At 40.4% G+C, this 26316-nt stretch overlaps 1 protein-coding gene across 2 annotated transcripts; it reads right to left on the bottom strand.

Moving 5' to 3' along the window:
* Positions 1-1563: 1563 nt before the first annotated feature.
* On the bottom strand, positions 1564-25986 carry LAD1 (ladinin 1). 2 transcript variants are annotated; one of them, XM_053457810.1, is made up of 12 exons: positions 25826-25986; positions 7743-7862; positions 7205-7667; positions 6907-7097; positions 6418-6574; positions 5362-5433; positions 5230-5282; positions 4837-4909; positions 3328-3456; positions 2762-2851; positions 2507-2581; positions 1564-1802 (listed from the first exon to the last, which is right to left on the bottom strand). In XM_053457810.1, exons 1-12 carry the CDS (start codon positions 25861-25863, stop codon positions 1797-1799), a joined length of 1467 nt encoding a protein of 488 aa, XP_053313785.1. In that variant the 5' UTR covers positions 25864-25986; the 3' UTR covers positions 1564-1796. The 2 variants fall into 2 exon arrangements, with proteins under 2 accessions (XP_053313785.1, XP_053313786.1); XM_053457811.1 differs by having other exon boundaries at positions 7220-7667.
* Positions 25987-26316: the final 330 nt, after the last annotated feature.

The following is a 26316-nucleotide window of genomic DNA, read 5'->3' as shown; positions in this document are numbered from 1 at the left end:
TTTTTTTTTTAAATGGCATTGTTCTCCGCAGCTTACATATTTTTTCTGATCTGGAGAAGGCTTCGTGTCTCAGATGTTTCTTACTTAGAGTCCTTAAAACATCACTCAAATAACTCAAACTCACAAAATACCGGCATCTTTGGCGACTGCTAAGGACTTGTCTGCAATCTTCCAGGAGCAGGAGTAATTGTAGAAGGAACAGTTCATAAGCAATGGGTTTTCTTATATGTAGATGAATTTGCTATTACATTTGTCTTCAAATGCCCTTTTTTCCACCAAACACTTATATTGATTTTGAGTATACCTAGCCCTTTGCTTGCCTGAAATATCCATGCCATCCCATGAAGTAGACCCCTTTTAGAAGGTGTGCCTAGGGGCATCTAATACAATTAAACTATTGCTGTCTACAAGATTGCAATACTTATTGTCCTTACTGTAAAAAAACCCTTTCCTCTGCTTTAGACTAACTCGCCTTTCTTCCATTCTGAATGCATGACCACGTGTCCTATGCATAGTCCTGTTTATGAACAGATTTCCACACAATGGTTTGTAATGGCCCCGAATATATTTATATAATGTTATCATATCCCCTCTGAGGCGCCGTTTTTCTAAACTAAACAGATTTAAATTAGTTAACCTTTCTTCATAACTATAGTGCGCCATTCCTTTTATTAATTTTGTAGCCCGCCTCTGCACCCTTTCTAGTGCTATGATATCCTTCTTTAGAATAGGTGCCCAAAATTGTACAGCATATTCAAGGTGCGGCCTTACCATTGATTTATACAGAGGCAAAATTATATCTTTATCCCGCGAATTGATGCCCCTTTTTATACACGACAATACCTTACTGGCCTTAGCAACTGCTGACTGACACTGCACATTGTTGCCTAGTTTGTTGTCTATAACAATTCCCAAATCCTTCTCATTTGTCGTTACCCCTAATTCACTACCGTTTAGGGTGTAGGTTACTTGTGCGTTCCCTACCCCGAAGTGCATAACTTTACATTTATCTACATTGAATTTCACCTGTTGTGTGCCCAGTCCCCAGTCTATCTAGATCCCTCTGCAGTACTGTAATATCCTGCTCGCCCTGTATTACTTTACCTAGTTTAGTGTCATCTGCAAACACAGAAACATAACTTTCAACGCCTACTGCCAGGTCATTTATAAATATGTCGAATAAAATTGGTCCCAAAACAGAACCCATAGTTAATGTAGAAACTAGGAGCAGTATCCACATGTAGCTGAAAAGTGCATAATGAAAGCAAACAAATGAAACAAAAGATGTTTGGGGAGGGGTGTTTAGTAATTTACTTTTCAGACGAGCAAGTCTTTCTGTGTATTGCTCAGCGTTTACTCTTATAGGTGTGTCATTCTTCTTTTGAGGTAGAAAAATCTAGGGGCTGTGAACCACAAGTCATAGCATGCTTGTGTAATTTCAACTGAACGCTGAGATACACTCAATTCAGGAAAACGGCCGGGTATCCAAAATATCCTTCGAATGCACAGATGGGTGCATCGAGAAGGTTTTACTCTTGAGAGCTCAAGTACAACAAGTGTAAAAAGAGGTATTTCATGAGTTTTATTCATATATTCTTTTTACAGTTGACAGAATTTTAATAAAGAAGGTTGGAACAATAAAGGTAATTACATCTGAGAGGTACAGGTTAACACAGAGAAGTACTCAGAAATCACCATTTTGAATCTAGATAATTTGAGTGTCCCACTTGCACATTCCGTGGGGCATGGGAGATGTTTTTTCATCGGCACTGGTGTCTTTCTCTCCATGTAAGAATTCAAAGCTAGAAGGAAACACATATGAAAACAGTTAGTCTTGTGCCATCATGGAATCAGCTATTTTGTTCATATTTTGTATGGAGGTTCCACAGCATTATCTTAGTCAACCATAATATATTTAAACTATAATGTATCATGTTAAAAAGTGTTTATCATAGATGGATCTAATATAATGTAAATCTGAGTCCAGATTAGCATATAGGTATTAATTAACGCGTTCAAAATACACCTTACCTGATTTCCAGAAAAAGCCTTACCTGATTTCTCTGTGTCTCCTTATTTGATATGAATATTTAAAATCAGTAATGCTAATATAGTACAGGTTCTGGAGTTGTACGTTTATAAACTCTCAGGAATTTGTATCCGAACATTGGGAGAACCCACTGCAAAAGGTCACTGCAATGCAGTGTGGCTGTCAATATATTGAACGCAATAGGGACCCAACTTGGGACTCAAAGTGTTATTTACTGGGATTACACAAGAGAGATATGCACTATATGTTGAACTTGCTGCTTAGTAGAAAAGGGGGTAGGCACCACATAGCTCTCCAGCTGTTACTGAATTATTAACCAGGATATCATATAACAGCTGGTGTGTGATATGTTCTCATTTGCATCAAAATAAAATCTGAGCCAATCCAGAGCTTGCTTTCATGGGCAGCTATTGTAAAACAGTTTTAGGCAATAGCAACCATATTGATTTTCCACACCTTGGTATCATTCGATGACTGAGAACGTTGCTGCCACATGCTCCTCTTGCTAGCTACATCACCTGTTCTGATATCCTGCAATGAGAACCAGAAACAATTATTCCTTTAAGATGATGTTTATTTTTCAATAACCTATGTATTACAACTAGGAGAAGATCTGTGGATTCCCAGTTGGTTTGTTTTTTGAAGAGATACTGAAATAAACCAGGATCCTCTGATGTTTTTGAATCTAAGATGAACAAGTTATCCACCCACCTTGGTTGCTGTGTTGGTGCTTGAGTTGTGTTGATTCTTGTTGCTCCACTGGTTTACACGATGAGATACAGCACCAGGAAGAGTTAAATCCTGTAAGACACAACATGGATACTTATATGTCTCAATCACAGATTTAAAGAGCATAGGCATACCTTTTCCTGATGTATGTATCCCTTTATGAATTTTCTATTTAGCTTCCTTTTCTACAGGTGTTTTATCTAGGACTGGGCAACCCACATTAAGAGTTTCCTGACAGTTGTGCTTGGCTGCTTATTATGCAACCACTTTTGCAGAATATGGATGAATATTGGCAATTTCCATCAATTTACAGGAAGTTTTACCAAAGATACTCTGCCCTTCCATGTGAAAAGATGGGAAAAGCAAAACATCTTGATGAATATGTACTAATCTGTAATGGTTATTCATGTTGTGCAATGAACGCTATTAGAACAGTTTCATAGGCATGTTGGCTATTTTCTCAAGAACATAGGTACAGCATACAGTACAGAGGTATGGATTTTATGCACCACTTTTTATCTGTTATTTAAAGAAAAAAAAAAACTTACCTTCCTGGCACCGGTGGTATTCATTGCATTTGAGTTTTCATCCCTTTCAAAGATACTTTTCTTGTTTGCTATACCATCTGATAGTCCAGTGACACTCCGGAGAGTAGGTATTCTAACACTTTCCGACCTCTGAATCAAAATGAAACATTGGGAAGAGATAATTAAGTTATTCTACCAATTACCCACCTCTGTTTGAAGATTCTAAAGGACAGATATAATTTAGTAGCATAAACATCTGGATAGCTAGTATAGACCACATACAGGTATCACTGAAACTGCCCATTCTCGATTAGTTAAGTAGCAGAAATATATAACTTATATTCAATGTTGAGTCTGGGTAGAAACCAGCAGGTCTGCCAGCTCCATTTGGCAGGATCCCTCAGCATTGGCAAACTAACCCCTGCTAAAAGAAATTGACCTGTTATCTACTCTAGGCAAGGCTTCCATAAATCTGGCTCCAGATTTTCTGTTCAACGTTAAATTCATTTCTGTAGGGTTACCTTATTCTGGCTCCTAAACACAGTATACATACTTTCTGCTTGCAAAATCTCTATCAAACACATAAATAAACAGTTATACATTTTTAAATGGTGAACTGCTGTAGAATGGACAGTTTAGTGTCCCTGATAGCCCATCTAAATCCAGGTCCTGAAGACAACTCTGACAGAGTAAAAACAGTGTACTGCTGGTCATAGTATAGGGCTTGTGGTCTCCTCATTCTCTTGGTGTGTGTAATGGCTACTAAACAAGTTTCAATGGATACATTTTTGAGGTAAATATCATCCAGAGGCTCAAACAGGACATGACAAAAATTTCAAAACTACATTGAGATTCCATGGAAGTGTTTTAAACACCATTCTGGGTCTGAGTTTACTGACCACTATCATGAAATGATGAATTAATGTGCAGTATATGCCAACCTTAGCATGTCCATTGATTTATTGTTTCATGATGGAGGACAGAGATCTTGGCGGAAAGGAAGCCAGGAAAAGCCCCAACATTCAATGTCAGCAAGTCTTCTAGGTAAGGGATGCCCTCTTGACAGTCTTGCTGTCATGATGACAATGACTTTTATTAAACTTTTGGAGGCACAGACCAGCCTAATAGGTAGGGCATAGAATTGACAATGATGATTCCTATGGCTGTGTTTGCTGACAATTCCTGCAACCATAGGTTGTCAAATAGCTGCAGAGAGAGATCTTACTAAAGAACAAAAACGTTTTTTTCTTGGGAAGGCGCAAAAGAAAACCTTTTGACATTTGGTCCAACAATGAATCAGGAAATGATAAAAAAACTACCCTCTTCCAAAGGAAGTGACCATATAGGATTTTTTTGAAATGGTGTCTACCCTCCATTTTGTAAAAAAGAGCCCTCTTAGCAATCGAGGCACTTGTTCCCAAAAGCACTTATGCACTGACATTGAAAACAGGCTAACGTGTCACCAGCCATTAATACAAAACATTTCTTGTCTGTTTATATAGTCATAACTTTTGAAAGTTGAAATTGTACCTGTGCAGCAGAAGTGTATTTCTCTAGGCGATCCTCTAATTTCTGACTCCGCAGAGAGATCCTTAGGCTGGAACTGGGGAGAATAGAAGTAGATTAGACTATAGCGGGTTTTCCTATTTTTTCATTTTACCCTTTGAAAACTTTATTTAATTACCCAGCCTTTCCTAGACGTGGGACTGTGTCATTAATTTTTCTAAGGACCCCAAAAACCAAGCATTGTAAATGTTTATGCCAAATCCATAAAATCTCTACATAGCACAGACTATACTGATAAAAAAGTAGTGTACCTAGGCCAGGGTGCCTACTGTCGTGGGGGGGTGCTATGGTAGCCTGACCTGAGAAGTTCCCAGGTATGACAATAAGTGACTTCATAGTTTAGTGTAAAAAACTAACCTGCGTGTGAGACCTCTGCGACCTTCGACCTGATCCTCACTGTGGGTCATTGCCTGAAATCATACAGAAGGTCATCATAACTCAGCTTTGGCTCCCATTCACTGGAACTTAATAATAGTCTTTCATGCTTACCCTGAAGGAGCTAGTCCGGGGACTGAATCGCCTAAACGAGGAAGCAGCAGGTGGGGTTGTGGGAAGATCATCCTGTAGATAAAGTACAGTAAAGTCTCTGTAGAGCGAATAGTGGTTAAAACTCATGCAGCTTAGTATAGGTAAATAGTATAAGCAGTGTCATAGTAGCAGTTTTTTTTATAGGATGCTGTTCCATAGTTGTAGATGACACAACCTGATGATAACAGAATGTTTTGAACATAATGGCCTGGCCAACTACATAGCCCATGTATTCAATGTAGAAAGACTATTAGACAAGTCATTCCAAGTTTTCTTTTTCTTTAAGGGATTAAATGTTTTCATTCTTTTTTTTTTTTTACCAACAAATGCATCCTGCTCTACCCATATATTCTCTCCTAGTGGCTGGGTTCAGGAATGGATACAACCATGATATATTGTTGACCCACACTAGTCTGCTTAAGGCTTTAGAAAACAAAAAATTTGCTTGGTTTTGGGATAACAAAGAAATAAAATGTGTTATATATGAAGTGTTGGAGATTTATAGATTATTGGTAAAACCTTGCCTTGCACGGGGCTACCATTTTACCAAATACTTTGTGCCTCCCACTCCCACCATTCAAGGAATTATTTGATAGGTGGTGGTGAGCAATATATAAACATTAGATTAGTGTAGATAAGTGTCAGAGAATTAATGACACTCAATGCACATGATACACACAAATTAGCAGTCAAATTGTAATAATGATTTATTATCTTGAATTTTACTTTGCTAATTGACTGCAGTCTACACTGATAAGGAGTGAGATAGACGTTTTTATTGGGTGGGTAGTAAATAGAACCCATAGATACAGAATAGAAATAAGAGCATTGATTGATATACTTAAATTTTCCTCTGGTTTATGTGGTTAAGCCCTGCCACAATGGGTATTTTAAAATACACTAAGAGAGTTATGAATGAGAGCAGCCACTGAAGTACAGCCACTCCATTGTCATGCAACTCTCATCACAGAAAACTTGTGACAGGGAAAACAGAACAAGGGGTCCTGGTTGTCTTACCGTGTTGCTGTTTTGATTTGTGGTGGATGTAGCCTGGACTTCAGTCCTCTTTACCGTTCTTAAAGCAGGCAGTGGTCCTTCCTCTGGCACTGGTGGGGGGCTTGATACATTCTGTATTCCATCACTCCCACTTGACCGACGTGGTATCCTTACAGAGCTATTAAACCATGTACCTGATATTAAGCATGGTAACGGTGCATTGACAGAGCTCAAAGAAGTAGCAGATGTCTAGTAAGCAGAGCTGTGCATGTTAGGGTAAGAAAGGAGTGCGGTGATCAGTTATAGTTAAGACAGATTAATGTCATCTTACCACAAGTCACAAATAACTCGGATTCAGTATATTTGGGGTCATAGAGGGCAATCTGTACATAAAAGTTGAGACAGAGGGGACCATGTTCAAGGTCAGTACGGAAGGATGAAAATATGGAAATACACTGTAGACGGCCGTGTAGATTATTTTGTAGAATCTGTGCAATGAAGATCTAATACCTCACAAACACCTGGCTTCTGTATCTAGATGAGTTCCCAGTGCTAGAGGAAGTGACAGAATTGTTCCCTGCCACAGTTTCTGTTGGAGGGGATGTGCCACTGGTAGTAACACTGGAGATTCTGGTTATACTGGGAACACTGGGAGTTCTGCCAGCATCCTGCCCGCAATCTTCTCTATTAATGTTTTGTTCCTACAGCAAACAAAGTGTAATGTAAAGGCATGATAACATCATTATTTTTACATACATAAGAGCAAAGTGTTATTTTTAATAACCCCAACCCATTCTGCAGTTATTACCTTGGCTTGGCTCACCACTTGGGTTTCTTCTTTCTGGATCCTAAATACTTGATTATCTTTTATTGTGTTCACAGTTGCTTGAGTCTCTTCTTTTTGAACATTGGGCCTGTGTTTTTCTTCTGTGGGTGTCTGATTTTCTTCATCCTGACTCCTCTCCCTCTCTTTCCTTAGGCTTATAGGGCCTTTGCTTCCTTCCTTTTTACTTCTGGGTGAAATGATTTCTTCTTTTTCACGAACGGGTTTCTTGGCATTGGTTACTGTAGGTTTGGACCCCGCATCCTCTTTTCTGATGTCATTGAAACTCTTGTTGTCATTTGTTTGGCTGATGGTAGATTTGGTAATTCCTGCCTCTTCCTCTGGCTCCTGTTGTTTTTCTTTGTCTTTCTGAGTCTGAGGTGGCTGTTGAGTCTCTCTTTCTATGTCTCTTATGGTATGGCCTCGTGACAAGGTGGTAGAAGATGAACTGTAGGTGAAAATATGCTGTTACATCCTCAATTAATGACCAAGCTCACAAGTCAGAATATAGGACAAAACTTACTTGCTCTCTTCTGGCAATACTTCAATTACTCTATCTGCTGGGTTTGACAGAATTCTGTTTCGTCTTCTCCTTTCTCGTATTTGTTCCTCTTCATCATCTTCCGACCACTGTTTGGCCAACCTGAAGAAAATAGTGGGTATTATCATGTCCTCAGAAACTAACTTGACAAGGAAAAGCTCACAAAGTCATATACACAGAATGTTTGCTTAAATAGCTGTGGCACAACCTTTTTCACAGTAGATGAAGGGTTAAAGTTTAGACTTGTATTTTTTTCCAAGAACAATAAATTAATCATGTCCACAAAATACAATATTGTCCCCAGGTTGATTCCACACTTGAGGCATACAGGTAGGTGCAACTATTCCAATAGTTGTAATAGTAAGTTCTAGAAATACCCGAAATTGTACTTTATTCTATACATTTTTAATTGCTCTCAAAAATTTTAAATATTATAAATAGCGTTCATTATAAGGGAGATTAGATAACCTTGTGTAACATATTTTAACGTGCACAATATATAGAACAGCATCGTAAATAATAAACCAATAATCCCCCCGTACAGTCCTATTGCCCAAAAAGAGTACTCTCCAATGCTCAAACGATTTGGGGCCCATATGTAAAAGAACAGAGAAAAAAGATGTCTAGGTGATAGTGTATTAAAGACACAAACCAATATACAATTATGCAAAAAGACCATGAAAACAACTCCATCTGTAAAATATATTTTATTCCATCAATTCTATAAGTATAACCAAGAAACAACAATGGTGCGGTATCACATTAAAACGCAGGTCTGGGACATTTGCTACAGCTGTTGTAGTACAAACAGACGCACAAATAATTATGTGTAAATAACTCAATGGGTGTCTTTGGACCACCATAAACAGATTTTTTTTTTCTTTTGAAGCTCGAGGTGCCGTGCTTCTTGGTGCGTGTGTTCTGTGCTTAAAAGCAGCAGAAGCCTGAAACTTTTTCAGTCTTCGTCTGACAAATCCTCGTAAGGGAATGTCAAACACAAATCCCTCCCCTCCCCGGCCATAAGACCTGCTGGAGGGTCGGATCTTCTGGTCCTCCTCCAGAGAGGAGGACCACTGTACGGGAGAGGTAGGGAGCCATAAGGCATCACACTACCTCTACCCATCAAGACAACAAAGTCCAGATCCACTGCAGGGTTGCAGTGCTCAAAAACAAAGTGCAAAATCGGTGATAAACAGATATCTTTCAGCATCAGAAGGACAAAAAGTAACTTGTCACGGAAGCTTCTGTGACTTGGGGGGCGCCTGGAGGCTGTATTTCCCATTATAGACGGTGGACCCATGGATCGCATTACATACTTCCAGCAGGCGACAGTGGACACTAATTGCAGTGCAATATCTGGTTCCCTTGCTTGGATTTATGTGTAAGTCACCCTGTACATGATTAGGGGTACAGGGTGGCAACAGCGAGTGAGCTAGAGCTCTCTAGATCCCCCCTTCCTCCTGTCTGTCTGACCAATATTATTGGTTCTGATGGCAGGTTTGTGTACATTGGTGTTGGTTGCATAATTTGCATATGATCTGCATATTGCGTTTTACATATGGTGTGATGCATGCTGGTCGTAACTCATGGAGGCTGGTGGTGACTATTTCCTCAATAAAGTTAGTTCCTGTTTTACCTCAATATGAGTCCTGTCTTGGTATTGGGCTAAGCCTCGATGCTGTCCTTGTCAGGGCGGTAAAGCACTGTATTGCTATGCTTCTGAATACTACAGTGCTGCCGAGGTTCCTAAAGAGCTATGTTTCCTGTAGTCTTTGACGCTAGTCCTCCCTGACAGTTGAAGTTTCGTGTTCCTGGTGGCCATGGGGAGAAGGAAGGATCGTCTGGCGGCAGTGGCGTCGCTACAGGGGGTTAGGTTAATCCTTGCCCCCCCTGTTGCTCCCCTGCCGAATTTGGAATAAAGTCGCAATGCGACTTTAAATCCCGTCTTTTTATTTTTTTTATTTTTTTATTTTTTTAAAGCGGAGGAGAGAGAGGGTGCGGCCCGCGTAAGATCGGCAGCCAGGGCAACCGATCTTACACGGCCGCACCTCGAGCCCTGCTACTTACCTGTGGGAGGGTCTTCTGTACTGCATAGAGGAAGCGGAACCTAGCAGAGTTCACGTGACATCACATGACTCTGCTCCAGTCCTGCTTCCTCTGTGCAGTACCAGAGAACGCAGAGGGAGGCCGCGCCCCCTGCTGAAGTCTGTGAGCGGCATCGAGGAGCTGCAGTGCAGGTAAGGGGGTGGGGAGGGTGTTTGAATGAGTATGCGTGATTGAGGGAATTAATCTGTGAATGAATGAGTATATGAATGAATGAGTGTGTGTGTGATAGCATGGATGTGTAAGTGCTGGAACCTAGACATGATGGGACTGTGATTGCTGTAAGCAATCACACTCCTATCATGCCAAGTCAGCCAGTACATGCTGAAACCTAGCTAGCTGCCCCCCTTGTGTATTGATGCTGCCAGCAGTATGGGGTCTGCACATCACTTACAGCCACCCTGTACCAGCATGTACTGGCTGACCTGGCATGATAGGAGTGTGATTGCTAACAGCAAGCACAGTCCCATCATGCCTAGGTACCAGCATTTACTGGTTGGATGTGTAAGTGCTGGAACCTAGGCATGATGGGACTTTGATTGCTATTAGCAATCACACTCCTATCATGCCAAGTCAGCCAGTACATGCTGAAACCAAGCTAGCTGCCCCCCTTGTGCATTGATGCTGCCAGCAGTATGGGGTCTAGACATCACTTACAGCCACCCTGTACCAGCATGTACTGGCTGACTTGGCATGATAGGAGTGTGATTGCCCACAGCAAGCACAGTCCCATCATGCCTAGGTACCAGCATTTACTGGTTGCCTGGGTATGATAGGAGCGTGATTGCTGTGTGGGCAGTGTGGACGCCAGGGCTGGCTTTGGGGTGTGCAACCTGTGATCTATGCCTGTAATTTAGGGGGTTTTAAATATACCTTTTAATGACGTGTTTTTATGTGAATTCCAATTGATCTATACCTGCAAAGCTGGGTTTTTGCGTTATTCTGTAGATCCATATCTATATATTTCCATACATTATTTATGTATACCTGCAAATACAGTGTTTCTATGTCTTATTCAGTTGATTAATACCTGCAATGCTGTTTCCATGTATTTATTTGATCTATACCTGCAATGCTACGTTTCATATACTATTGTATACCTGCAAATACAGGATTTGTATGTCTGATTCTGTTTATTTGATATATACCTTCAGTGCTGAGATCACAAGTGAATTTCAGTTGATCTATACATGCAAAGCTTGGTATGTGTGTTAATGTGTTGATCTATACCTGCTATCGGCAACTGGGGCTAATATTAATATATATGGGCAGCAGGGGCATCAATACACAAGGGGCAAAAACACTAAGGGGGGTAGAAACGACAATGCAGTGTGAAAAATCCATCCTGATGTAAACGTCTGTGACGTAGATTGTGTCCTGCTGTTTGTGTGTTTTTGGTTATCAGTGTAGCAGAGCCTGTCCTTGGGTGTGTGTGTATAGGTGTTGGTGTGGCAGAGCCTGTCCTGGTGTGTGTTTGGGTGTTGGTGTGGCAGAGCCTGTCCTGGTGTGTGTGTTCAGTTGTCAGTGTGGCAGAGCTGGTCCTAGGGTCTGTGTTTGGGTGTCAGTGTGTCAGAGCCTGTCCTGGTGTGTGTGTGTGTTTGGATGTGGGTGTGGCAGAGCCTGTCCTGATGTGTGTGGGTGTCTGTGTGGCAGAGCCTGTCCTGGTGTGTGTGTGTGTTTGGTTGTCGGTGTGGCAGAGCCTGTCCTGGTGTGTGTCTGGGTGTTGGTGTGACAGAGCCTGTGTTGGTGTGTGTGTTTGGTCATCTGTTTCCTGGCACTTAACTTACAGTAGGAATTATTTAATTTATATTTATCCAGAGATAAAATGCCCTCCTGAAGTTGTAGTGACTTCAGGGGACAAAACATTCAAGGCCCTGAAATCATTTAGTGGAAAAGTTATTTATTGTGGTATAATATTTATTTCAAGGATTAGTCACACTCAATTGTGGCTTCAGGCTTCCCATGATGAATGATCAAGTATTATTTTAGCCCAATAACAAAAGTATAATTCCATAGCACATTACTTTTGGAAATTATGAATGCCCCCCCCAGTTTGACTGTGGTATCTTGTGTGCCCCCCCTATATATTGTTTCTAGAGTCGCCACTGTCTGGCGGGTCTACCAAGTCGGGGTACAGGTTGTTCCTGTCACATAACTTTTCTGTAATATAGTTATACCTTGAAAGATATCTGTATATGATTGTCCAGGGGGACCCAATGCATTATTTGCACATAATTCTTTGTGCAACAGCAGCTGTACGTGTCTCAGACCTGTGCCATACCTGTTTTACTGTGATACTGTGCCATTGGTGTTTCATCTTTAAACCTTTAGAATCAATTAAACTGAATTGGTTGTCATGGTCATAGTGCATGCATAACTGTACATATAATAGACTTGTGCATTCGTATTTGGGCGAACATGAAAACGAACATGAAGGGTGCATTTTCGTTGATCAGCCTGAATACCAAACATACGAACATGGCAGCGGCAAAACATAGACAAGACACACAACACAAAGAATCTTCGTGTTTGTCTTCGTCTACTAATCTCCCTGGTCCCTTCTTCATCTAGCCTACCTTATCTACGCAGCATCCGTAGGTTCGCCGCCAGGGGTTAAAGGGCCATGCAAGCGACTCTATTGGTAGAGGCAGCTTCAGGCGACCAATAGGCTCGTACTCGCACGGCCCTTTAAGGCACGGCATCAACTTGGCTGGCAGAGACCACTGGTCACCCTGCTCCAACAGTTAAAAGTCTGTACGAACAACCAATAAAGTCGCTTGTACGGACCTTTAACTGCTGGAGCACCAGTATCTTAAAAGTCTGTACAAGCCACTCTATTGGTCACCAGCAGGGGGCTCATCTGGCATCAACCAATTGGTTGATGCCAGAGGAGGCAGATGCAGATGACCAATAGGCTCACTTGCATGGCCCTTTAATGCACGCCACCAACTTGGCTCCAACAGTAGTCCGTACCGCATTAACCCCATATTAACCCATTCGGAAAAAAATTAACACAAAGAATGTACACGAATATTCGCCCGAACCGAACCGACGAATGGGCGAATATTTGCGGAATGCGAAGATCCCCCCCACAAAGACGAACACGAAGAGTTGGCCGGCGCCCAAGTCTAGTTGAAACCCGTAGGGACCAAGGTTTTTTTTTACACTACAGGAATTGGGTATACATAGGGTGGGCCTCTAACTTCGGTAGTGCGCACAGATACCAAACCACCCTATAAAGCATAATGAAAACAAGACACTCCAGAGTATTTTACTACAACCATTTTGACAATTTTTAGGAGCCCAAAGTTAGTGGTAATTTGACCCCCCCCTCCCCCGGTTTTTAATAATTCTTTGTAGCTCTGGTGTTTATTTGTTGCCATCAAAATGGATAACTGCATAAAAACCTTGTTTTATGTCCAGTAACAGTGACTAAGTTAGTCAACAGAACCCCAATCAAATTACCCCAAGTATTGAAATCACTGTATTTAGTTTTTAAACTAATAGGAATCACTTTTGTTTTAATTCGTTAAACTTTTTGTTAATATGTTTTTTTTATAAATTTATTTACTTCCAGAGAATTGTCACATGACTAGAGATTCCCTTAGATTAGACCTCAGATCTCACTTTTTTGGGACTAACCCCTGATGATATCACAATGTCCCGTTAAAATATTTATTTGGATAATTTCATTTTTCCTGCATGAAGAGTATGAGTTTAGAGCAGGCATTCTATTAGGAATATACTTGTCATTTGGTGCCAATGGGTTAAATAAGCTTTTCAAGTTTCCATGGCAACAATGTAACAGTGCCTGCTTTTGCGTAACATAACAGTTATCTGTTATGCATGATTAAAGAATTACTTTTTGGTAACATTAGGACACTTGACAGTACTAAATGATATAGCATTTTGGTGAAATATTACTACATCTTTAGAACTGTCCTATCTTTGTAATACTAGCAAACCTGAGGGAAAATGACTATTCAGTGGCCAAATCTGCTCTGGATTCCATTATAGAATTGCACAATGATACAAAAAAAGAGAGAACTTGTATTCTAGTTTTATTTCCACCCACAGAGTGACAAAAAATATCTTCCCTTTGAAATAAGCTCCAAACGGTTTTAAAAATGACCCAACCCTATGATCACAGAGATACGCTCTGTCACCCACTCCTGTTAATAATGGGGATTTTTATTGCTTCGGCTAGGGAACAAAGAGCACAGTGTGACATTGGGAATATGTCCAGGTATAGCCACACCTTAAATAAGCTGTTTACAAAGCTTGATAGATGGAACAAAACACCAATGGTAATAGATACGTACGTCAGGTCCATAAATATTTGGACAAAGACACTATTTTCATAATTTTGGCTCACGGGTTGGCCCAAAATATTGTTCCAAGAATGAAATCTTGCCCCTCCACATCCAACATGTTATATCATGATTAATAAAACTAAAATTAAGCTTATCATTGCCCAAACACACAGACACTGACAATAACACAACTGGACACACACACTCAGACACTGACACACACACACGGTAACTTATGCAGACACACACACTCTAACATACTCATATACACACTAGCATACTCAGACACACAAAGTAACATACACTAACATAAACAAAACAGCTCCCACCTTGCTTCAGATTCCAAAATGCAAGCCCCTTCATAGACTTTAGGTAGCAGACACAGAACGAGGATGTAACTCCATGCCAACAATAACTGAAACACTGGGTGACTAGAGGCTTGTGCAAAAAACTGTTGGAAAGAAACAATGGCTTCATGCGCTAACATACCCACTTACACATAAAGAGACACACACTATCATACCCACACACACAAACTCACACTATCATACCCAGACACCCATACACTAACATATGCAGACACAGCCACCACAATAGCATACCCAGACACACACTAACATACCCAAACACAGATACAAACTTACATACCTAAACACAGCCACACACCAACATACCAGACACACTAACATACACAGACACAATCACACACAACTCACCATAGAGAAGCCTCATCCTGCCTTAATGCAGCTCGCACACAGTGCAAACTGCCACGCTACTACTAGGAAATCACGCAACATGGCCTTACGTGACCCCACCCGAAAGAATATACCTTGGGCCCATGTAGGGGCCGACTCACCAAGATGTGATTAAAGTACAGACTTTGAGCTTTAAGATTGCATAAACCATTAAGAATTACAGCAATTTTCATACACAGTCCAGTCCTTTTGCAGCATTTGGTTGAAAATGCATTCTGCTGCTACTGTCAGCAGTCACAACATCAACAAACACTACTGACCCAGTTCCGCTGGCAACCATGCATGCCCATGCCATAAAACTGCCTCCACTATGTTTCACAGATTACGTGGAATTCTTTGAATCATGAACTGTTCCTTCCCTTCCCCATACTTTTCTCCTCCTATCATTCTGGTATATGTTTTATACCATTTTCATATGTTTTCTGGGAAAGTCTAAATTGGCCTTCCAATACTTGAGGCTTACCAGATCTTTGTACCCTATGATAAAGCCTCTGTGTTTACTTCCATTAAGTATACTCTTGATTGTAGACTTGGACAATGACACACTCACTTCCTGGAGAGTGTTCTTGACATGGTTAGATGTTGCGAAGAGGCTTTTCTTCACCAAGCAAATTCTGTGATTATCCACTACAGTCTTCCGTGGTCGTCCAGGCCTTTTGGCACGGATGAGCTCACCTGAACGTTCCTTCTTTTGTACCAAATTGTTGATTTAGCCACTCCTAAAATCTTTACTTCCATTGACATCTCTTTGGGCCTCATATTGAGAGTTCACAGCAACAGCTTTCAAATGCAAATTCTACTTTTGGAATCAACCCAATAATGAAGGAACAGCCCACACTTGTAATAAAATAATGAGGAAATAGCCCACACCAGTCATAAAATAATGAGGGAACAGCCTGGCCTTGAATCAGCTTTAATTATCCTATCAGTTTTGGTCCCTTGAAAAGGAAGGAACTACTTATTACAAGTGATGTAGTTCCTAAATCATGTACCCAATATGGACATAAATACCCTCAAATTAAAGCTGGAAGTCTGCACTGTGATCTCACGAACAGAGCCAAAATTATTAAAATTGTGTCACTGCCCAAATAATGCCTGTACATGTAAAGTGGTTTAAAAATGACAACTACATATGTATACGCTCAGATTTCCAGGGTGGTGTCTTTTTGGGATTTAATAAGCTTCTTATCTGTTGCTGTCACCAAGTGTGAGTGACATGTTTCTGATTCATCCTCTCTGCAACCCTGGTAATTAACCCACAATTATTGCTGCTCCAGCTATACCTGTTTCAGAAGGTGCAGAAGTATCTTGCTGGGAAGGCTGCTACTGGCGCTGTCTGCATTGTTTAGATCTAGGGATGCTTAGTAAGTTTGACACTGTAATTCAAAACAAAGTTGACAAACGACTATTCACAGTTACAGTATTATAGGGTGTTTAAGAGTGTAGCCCGCATTATTAGAGCCACTTGTATCTGGGATCTGAAAACCTTGCCATGCCTTTTTCAAGTTCCATAGGAATTAAATATGGGATTAGCCCCGCTGCGGCCCGGCACTTCCGCTGAGGCTTCCTTGACGGAGCACCGGTGGGACATGACCTTCCGGTGCCAAGTTATAGAAGCCCTGGCTGCCCCCACTAGACACCCGAGAGTCTGGAGGATGGGGGGCAAGTCTGGGGATGCATTGGTAAGCCTGGGCGGGCAGAGCGGCATATAGGGGGTATAAGGCATATCTGGCGTGGAGAGTGACATATAGTGGTGAGGCAAATCTGGGGTGGAGAGTGACATATAGTGGGGTATAAGGCATATCTGGGGAGCAGAGTGGCAAATAAAAGGAAATAAAAAATGCATTTTACTCAATCATAGTTTTTTTTTATATGAAAAAATTGTTTACATGAATTAATATTTACTTGTAAAACTTTTTTTCCTATAGGGTAGTCTTATATTCAGGCTTTTTCTTTTTTCCTAAATTAATATTTAAAGTTTGGGGGTCATCTTATAATTGAGCAAATACGGTGTATTTGATGTTACCCCTTTGCTAGTTGAAAACACTAGCTTTTTTAGTCATTAACTTGGCACAGTGTACATCCCTTTTCATATATCTAACAATACCTCCCCATTAGTGTCTTTTGTGCTTTATGATATATGGATTATGGATGATATACCTACTGGAAATTAGGTGACTCAAGTAAGTACATCTCCGAATAATGAAAAGTCATGGTTTCCATGAGGACCAGTATTAAATCCATTTTGTAAACACAATTAGCGAGTTTTCAAAACTGTACTATTAAACAGTTAATATTTAGTCTTAGGGTCAGCTAATTTAGAATGCTCTCAGGTATGATTATACCCCAGTACAAGATATGATCTGTATTCATGATCACAATACATAAGTACATGTTATACTAGAGATTTCACATTAGTATAGGCTAAGATTAAACAGATATAGCATATAATATATTGCCAAGAGAACTTCATTATACAAAAACTTTGTTTTGAGACTGAGAAATATATATTTTTTTGTGTATATAATAATAATAAACAAATTATGGTGGGAGTTCCCCTTTAATTTTAGACAGTTATTACATAAGGAACACCCAAAAGTCACCAAATGACATCACAAATTCAGGGAATGAACCCAGTCTGAAAAGCCAGGTCTATGCACTTGCTAAACCATCTATCTTACCACCAGTGGCTGGGTTCAGCAACTAACGCAGCAGTATCCTAACTTTGTTATTGACTTGGAAGCCTGACATACAAAGAAACTGATGTTATTTAAAAAAAAAAATAGAGGGTTTAGTGACTAACCAGCCTTTCTTTCACAATATATAGTATTTTGGAAATTATAAATAATTAGGTGTCAATCATTGTTTTTAACATGCAACACCAGCCGGCAAAAAGCATAGCTACTTGTCTACAGAGGATACAGGCATTTAATTTAAAATATGATTAATTAAATATTCACGACAACACAATAAAAAGCTAGTCACTATTATATGGGTGGAAAGAATATGAGCAATTTCACAAAACACTGGATATCATGGGTCCCATAAACCAGTATTACAATACTTCATACCAGTCTTATGATAACATGCTATAAATAGACTGTGGGTCTGTTATTAGAACATAACCTACATACCATTCCCATGAACACACAGCACATTATAAGGATGCTCCAAATATAATATATATTTTGTTCCCTAAATGGCATATTGTGCAGACATATTGTGTGTCGTAAACGTGTTAAAAAGCACTACTGTTCTGGTTTATTGGATAGTATACTAAATGACTCTTAAGGTTTTAAACCTAATACATATATACCATATATATATATATATTTACATAGATGTATATACTGTTTTTGGAATTTTAAGTGGGGATCTGTATATAAAAGAATAACATATGGCCTGTAATCCTCCAAACTTTGTCCACCAACTTGGCAACATTTTATTTTTAAGGTATCCGTGCTTCTAAAGAGGAGCAAGAAATTATGATGAGAGGTTTGCTTTTCTAATGCTTAGAACTGGGTAGTTGTCTAGGCCTTTCCACTCCACAGTTGGGCTTATTTTAAAGGAGAGTGGACCTAGAACTGCCCATAACCAAGCCAAAGGGTGGTGTGCGATATTTTTTGTTAGCGGAGGCAGCTGCATTTAATGGAAATACAAACAGGGACATGCTGAGCTAATTACCGTATTTGCTCGATTATAAGACAAGGTTTTTTCCAGAGCAAATGCTCTGAAAAATACCCCTCATCTTATAATCGGGGTCGTCTTATAATCAGACCTCAAATAGGTTTGACTATGAGACTAAGATCCAAATCCCCCACAGCGATGCAGGGGACCTGGATCCTCCTGTGTTATGCCCCCTCCCCCCAACTTACTGGTGCTTCTGAGTCCCCGGTGCTTAGCCCGTGCAGTGAGTAGAGCTGTACGCGATTCGCGTAGACAACTTCCGCTGCAGCCGGGAGGAGGTGCTTTTAGCACCGGGGGTTGTTTGAGTCCATCGCGCAGACCTTCCCCAGCTTTCAGAGATCAGAGTTCCCCGCACCGGGGCGTCCGGGGAACTCTGACAGCCGAGGGAAGGTCTGCGCGATGGAAGGTCCGCACCTCCTCCCGGCTGCTGCAGAAGTTGTCTACGCGAATCGCGTAGAGCTCTACACACTGCCCGGACTAAGCACCGGGGACTCAGAAGCACCAGTAAGTTTGGAGGAGGGAGGGGGTAGGAGTGTTAAATGGGGGCATAAGGCATTTCTGGAGGCAGAGTGCTCTATGAAATGCCTTTTAACCCCCTTAATACCACTCTGCCACCAGAAATGCCTTTTAACCCTCTATACGCCACTCTGCCTCCTGAAATGCCTTATACCTCCCTATATGCCACCCTGCCCCATAATATGCCTTTTAACCCCCTAAATGCCAGAGTGGCATATAGGGGTATAAGGCAATTCTGGAAGCAGAGTGGCACATAGGGAGTCAAAACACATTTCATGGGGCACAGTGGCATATAGAGGGTTAAAAGGCATATCATGGGGCACAGTGGCATTTAGAGGGTTAAAAGGCATATCATGGGGCACAGTGGCATATAGAGGGTTAAAAGGCATATCATGGGGCACAGTGGCATTTAGAGGGTTAAAAGGCATATCATGGGGCACAGTGGCATATAGAGGGTTAAAAGGCATATCATGGGGCACAGTGGCATTTAGAGGGTTAAAAGGCATATCATGGGGCACAGTGGCATATAGGGGGTATAAGGCATTTCTGGGGCAGAGTGGCAAGCCAGGGGGCAGATGTGCATAACTGGGGGGGGCAGGTTGAAAAAAAAGGAAATTAAAAAAAAAATTCTCAATCATAGCTTTTATTTTTAAAAAAATGTTCACATAGTTTACATGAATTAACATTTACTGGTACAACTTTTTTCCTATAGGGTCGTCTTATATTCAGGCTTTTTCTTTTTTTCATAAATTAATATTCAGATTTTGGGGGGTCATCTAATAATCGAGCAAATACGGTAATAATATCATTGAGGAAACATTTGCTTTATGTTAAGATGGGAAATGTAACTATAATTCTCATGAAAGGCGCGCTCAAAATTAAAAGCAGCTCTAATAATGTGTTCCTCTTATAGAGTATATGCATAGGGTGGCCACCTGCCCTGAATTAACAAGACAATTTAAAGACTGTCCCACATTCTCCATTACTGTACTAAGAGAGGCCCTTGCAAGACTCAAAAAGCTTTCCTCAAAACACACCAAAACCTTTGAAATAACCAGAGCTGTAGCTAGCTCCTTTTGCATCTGAGGCAAGAACGGAAAATTGTGCCCTTCACCTCTTTTTTTTTTTTTAAAGAAGTTATTTTATTTACACTGCCTTTACCCATACCTACCAATAAACACACATATACACATACACTGCCCTCACACACACCTGCCCATAAACACACATATGCATATACACTGCCCTTACATGCCGCCTTTACACATACCCGCCCATAACCTCATATACACATATACTGCCCTTACAAACGAAATGCTGCCTTTATAAAAGAAAGGTATTATTATTATTATTATTGTATACCTGCCTAAAACTTTTGCATAGTATTGTGTATATATATATATATATATATATATATATATACATATATATATATATACATATTAAACCTACCTTGTGTGTGTCCTATGGAATCAACTATTTGAACTTTCCTTAGGACATGGATGATTATTCATCCCAATTAAGTTTTTTCCCATATTGTGAATTTGCTTACTTGGGTGAGCTGTGATCTCAGCTTGTTGAATTAATTATGCAGCGAAAAAAGCCCATCCCGTGAACACTTTTGAAGGAATAGCAATGAAGGCACTGAATAAAGTATTACCATATATATACTTCAATCACTAAGAAGACTATCAAGAAGTCTCACTGATATCATCATTACATAAAAACATCCATAATTCAGACGCTCGCTGGGATTGGACCTTCATAATGCATAATGCCAACTCTGCTTTGGTGATTATTCATTGTTAATTGGTTCACACGGCTTTTGTAAAGCTCCAAAATGTTTCCAGGAACTCAAACAGAGGCATACAGTGCCTTTGAAAAAGCATGATTCCTAGTGTGTTGTGGTTTGCTAGGAACCGCCTGATCCTGGGTAGGGAACAGATCACTATTCGAGACTGTTGCAGGTTGATACTATGCTTCCTTAACCTTCATTATTGACAGTGTAAAGAAGGAAGACTAGCCTCCACAACACCTCTCATCTGATTCCCTCAACCCTAGGTGTCACTCCTGCCAGAATACAGGTACTGCATTCAACCATGCAAGTCAATGGAGCCCAGCTTTCTTATCACAACGTGATTAGTAAAATATTTAAAAAAAAATAAAAGAAAAATATGGGGGGGGGGCTAAACAAAAAAGTGGGAACATTTAAAAATAATTATGGAATTGGAACCATCCAATTGTTTTAAATGTAAAAAAAAAAGTCCAAAAAGAATAAAATAAATAAAATAAAAAATAATGGTTACTATTATGAGCAAGTGCTAAAATTAGTGCTGTACAGGGCCAGCCTTAGGGGTGTGCGACCTGTGCGGCCGCACAGGGCGCCATGGCAACAGAACTTAAATTAAAACATCGGGTTTTTTTTGTTTTGTTTTTTTTTTACTTTATTTAAATCCTTCATGTTAAATAAAGTTTTTAAATAAAGTGTCGGCTTTTCATGCTGAGCACCGAAATATGATGTCATATTGCGGCGCTCAGCTGTAAACGCCGGCACCGCGACGGAGTCACGGAGAGTGAGGGGCGCCGAGCGGTTGCTGAAAACTTCACGAGCAACCTCCCGGCGCCCCTGCCCGGGACTTAAATTAAAGCATCGTTGTTTTTTTTTATTGTTTTAACTTTATTTAACATCCAGAGTGGCAGAGCGAGAAGACAGACGCCTCCCGCTCCCACCGCAGGACTCAACAAAGTAAGTAAGGATAATGAGAAGTAGGGAGAGGGGGTGAGGGGAAGGCAGTGAGAAGGGGCAGAGGGGGAGAAGGCAGTGAGAAGGGGCAGAGGGTGAGAAGGCAGTGAGAAGGGGCAGAGGGTGAGGAGGCAGTGAGAAGGGGCAGAGGGGGGCAGTGAGAAGGGGAAGGGGGGGAGGCAGTGAGAAGGGGCAGAGGGGGGGAAGGCAGTGAGAAGGGGCAGAGGTGGTAAATAGTGAGAAAGGGGAGTTTTGTGACAAGATTTTTTTCCTTTCCTTTTTGGGGATGGGGGGGCGCCACAGGAGTAGTCCGCACAGGGCGCCAGAACACTTAAGGCCGGCTCTGGTGCTGTATCTTCCCAAAAAATCTTGACATGGAAAGAGTTAAAGTAAAAGCATTTCAAATGCCCAAGGGGTGTCTAATTTAAAAAAAAATGAATGGTTTGGGGTGGTATCACTGTACTCGGGAGATGTTGCTGAACATAGATAGTGACGTAACCTGGAGCTATAAATTTATACCTGAATACAATTTGTATGAAAAAAATATAAAAAAAAATTACTACCACAAACTTTGGCAAAGGCTGGTGGTAGAATGCATGGGGTAAATTGAATTAGCCAGCTTCAAAGATGGCCCTATTAGGACATGGGGGTAGTAGGACTACATATAAAAGATAAAAAATGCGCACTTCCTGTGGCGTTTTTACCTTCCAAACAACCTGACAAAGCGGTATCACTGTACTCGGGAGATGTCACTGAACACATATTGGGGTCTTGTTTGAAAGTGACGTATACCAGGACCTGTTAATTCATACCTGAAGCTCAATGCATGTGATAAAAAAAAACCCAAAACAAATTACTACCACAAACTTTGACAAAGGGTGGTAGTAGAATTAGTGCATGGAAAGGGTTAAAATACCAGTATCTGAAATTCTAAGCAAAATTTGAAAACTTTTCTATTTATTTTATTATAGGTTTTTTACATACTAGTACTCACAAATATTATTTTTTGCATGTTTCTATGGTTTCAAACGAAAGCCCTATTTTTTCTGGAAAAAAAAGGAATCTTGATTAAACCAACATATTGTACAAATGGTAACAAATTATTGGTACGTAGGGTACTAAAGGGAAAGGGTTAAGAATTAAGGTCAATTTCAGACACTGTAATGCATGAATTATACTAAATACAAGCGTAGCAAAAATCACATCAACATAAAGTAAGTTTGTTTGTTACATGCATACCTGGGAACTCTCCGGGTTTGACCCAGAGATTGCCGGGTGAGCACTGCTCCTCCGGTTCTCTAGGTCAAGACCCGAATCCCCTGGGTCGCAGGGTCTTGACACGCCCCACTCCCCGCCCATTTTTTCCTTTACATGGGGGTGTTTCCCGCTGACGTCAGAGTGCAGTCCTGGCTGCGTCCCGCAAGGGACCAAAATGCAGTTCCAGGGTGTTTAGCAAATTGTTAATCACAAAGTACTCAACTAAGGCTCAGTATTAATACGCTGTTGAAAAAAAAATCATAGAATTATATGGTCTTCAAAGCCTGACTTAATTACAGCATGCAGCTATGTATGAGCTATAGATGTCACATGCATCTAGGCCTGGCTTCTAGTGGTCTCATGTGGTAAGAAGGGTGCTCTCTGTCTCTTTCCCTGCTCTATATAAGTGTTCCATAGGCATAATCATTGAAGGAGCCGGGTTGTATCATAACTGGATGTGAACAGGCAGAATCGAGCCAATTGCCAGAGATGCCCTGAATCCGAGCTCAGCTCATTAAGTCAAGTAAATGGTGAGCCAGATATAACCACAGTATTAGGGCAGTAATAAATACTAAACAGGAGCAGGAGTATGAGTCAGCTACACAATGGCTTGCACTCTTTAACTCTCGTTGAAGTGGACTGAGTCTAGCTCTGTACCCTAGCCAACACCATCTTGTCATATGTGCAAGAAAAGAAAGATGTGTGCTTTCTGTGACACAGATCTGTTTACTCATAAAGTAGACCATCACGAATGGTGGCACCAGAACATCTGTCCCATCCCTGAAGAATGGTGAGTGCAGTAATGTGCATTAGCAAGGTGCATTTTTTAGGACATGGGATCACTTTGCTCATATTTTTTCCTGTGCCCCACTAGCATTTTTATGTAACCGTTCAGGTGTGAAAGTGTTGAGTAATGTATTTTAAAGCAGTAGACTTCTGATCATTTTGGAACTGAAAGATTTCAAAATGTCTATGGCCCCAATAGGAAAATATTGGACACCACTGTTGTTGCACAACAATGTTATGACTTGTACTATACTGTAATATAATTTATGAAATATGTTTTCTCCAGTATGTGAACTTTGGCATTGCTTTATTTACTTCAAAGAAAGTTGTCACTGCTTAAACTGAAAATGGATCAAGGAAAATGTTTCGTAAAAAACTGAGAGTCATACTCTTTAAAAGTTGAACATCTGGGAATATGTTATATATTCTGGTCAAACCTGTTTTACGTAACAAAAAAACAATGGGAATTCCATCCCTTTCATAAAAACTTTATTAACCCACTCCTTGACAGCTAGGCTGAAAGAAGAGACATTTTAGTGGGTTAAATAGTTTTAATATAATTATGATGCTTACCGTACTTACATATACCTAGACTGCAAAGTACAATATGTTTTGGTTTTTTACCTAAATCTTATTAGTTTTAAATGTTCAGTTCCATTTCGGCAAAACATTAATTGCACTCCAGCATGCTAAGCAAATGGATCTGTCATTTCATTATTTGCCCTGAAGGTTTAATCAATACAAACTATTATACAAGTTTTTTTACGTTTCTATGGCATCAACCTATCGGTGCCTGCTTTTGTGTCACATGACAATTAAGTGTTCCCAGCAAAAAAAATGAATGAGGCAATATCCATGTATTTATGCCAAAGATTTGGGCTTTCAGCAGTGCTAAGAATGATGCTTTAAATTGTGTTAATACATAGTAAGACAGGGTCAACTCTCCTGTGCCATAGGCAGCATTGAAGTCGTCACAGCTAAGTTCAGTGGTTTATTTAACTTCCTTAGGTTTTGCCAATGTCATATCATGGGGATTGCAAGGAAAGCAATGATGGGCATCGGTGGCAGAAATGGCATAGATCGCCTATCCTATGTGAAATAACTGTGCTGCACTAGACCTAGCAATAAATTAGTCTGTGACTAAATTAAACCCGAGAACCTCACAGCTTTTTGCTGTACCAAACATTGGTACCTTAACTCAGCTGTACTCATATCCCAATGTTTGGGTCTGTTTACTATAGAAGCTGTTCCCATATCAGATCTCTGATACTGCTATTCATTATGAAGGGCAATCCAGTGAGTTCTCTGTATGAGAATCTGTATGAGTGACACCTACACTGTGAAAAAACTTCAGTAAGTGACATCCAAGCATCACAAAGCAAGAAGGAAACCTTAAGTGGCAAGGAGAAATGAGATGAAAGATGAGAGTTTGATATCAAAGATGCTTTGTATATTACGGTAAAATATAGTGAGTAATAGCTAGATATTCCACAGAAAAGGTAACAAATATACAATATGCAATACCTATATAATGAACAGAGTTAGGGATATTTCTGTGTAACGTACTGATGAGTTACAGTGAAGTACAGCATATGCAGACTCATATTTAAAAGAGCGCCGTGAATAAGAAGGGAACACTATGGGTAAAAGCTAGCTATACTTTATTCCAACAGCATGATTAAAGGTTAGTAATTAAGAGAAGTGAATGATCTGTCACTCTTGTGACAACAGTGAGGGACGCAGTCAGAGACAAGGCAATCTATAACATTAAGAACCCTACTGAACAATGCTCCAGTGATAACTTATTAACAGTTAAGTATACGTGAACATTGGAGACAGTAAAAAAAAAACAAGCAAACAAAGAGTGAGAAAATGAACTACAAGATGTAAGTTGTGTCTAGATACCTGGACAGGGCAGACCAGTTACTCCGGCTGATAGACATGTCCAGGTGGTGTAAGGTGCTGTGCCGGTCTCCACCTCCTCCTCTTCTTCTTGTGAGTGCAGACACACACCTGTCTTCCTGGTTCACATGGACACCTTGACTGTAAGAAGTCACGTGACTGAAATGTCCCCACCCAAGGAGAGGGAGGGACATGCAGGAGACACTGCACCTTGTACAGCATGAATGCACTTACTCTATTGCCATGATGTGTCCATTGCCTGCATTTATCAAAGTGCTGTATAAAATGTGATAAGTGATAATGAACGCATTGTATGATGTCATGATGCGGTGAACTTAATGTACTTTGTAAACATTCTGAAAGCTTATACAGTAGCACTCACACAGAGAATTGCAGGGAAAATCATGCATAATAGCGGGTATGTAGCGGGTATGCATCATCACTTTTCTATACCCACTAATTTAATGCACGCTACACCAGATTGCTGAAAATGT

Source organism: Spea bombifrons, chromosome 2 (genome assembly GCF_027358695.1).
Source record: "Spea bombifrons isolate aSpeBom1 chromosome 2, aSpeBom1.2.pri, whole genome shotgun sequence".
Taxonomy (NCBI): Eukaryota; Metazoa; Chordata; class Amphibia; order Anura; family Pelobatidae; genus Spea; species Spea bombifrons.
The sequence above is the reverse complement of the archived record's forward strand: the minus strand, read 5'-3'. Positions and strand labels throughout refer to the sequence as shown.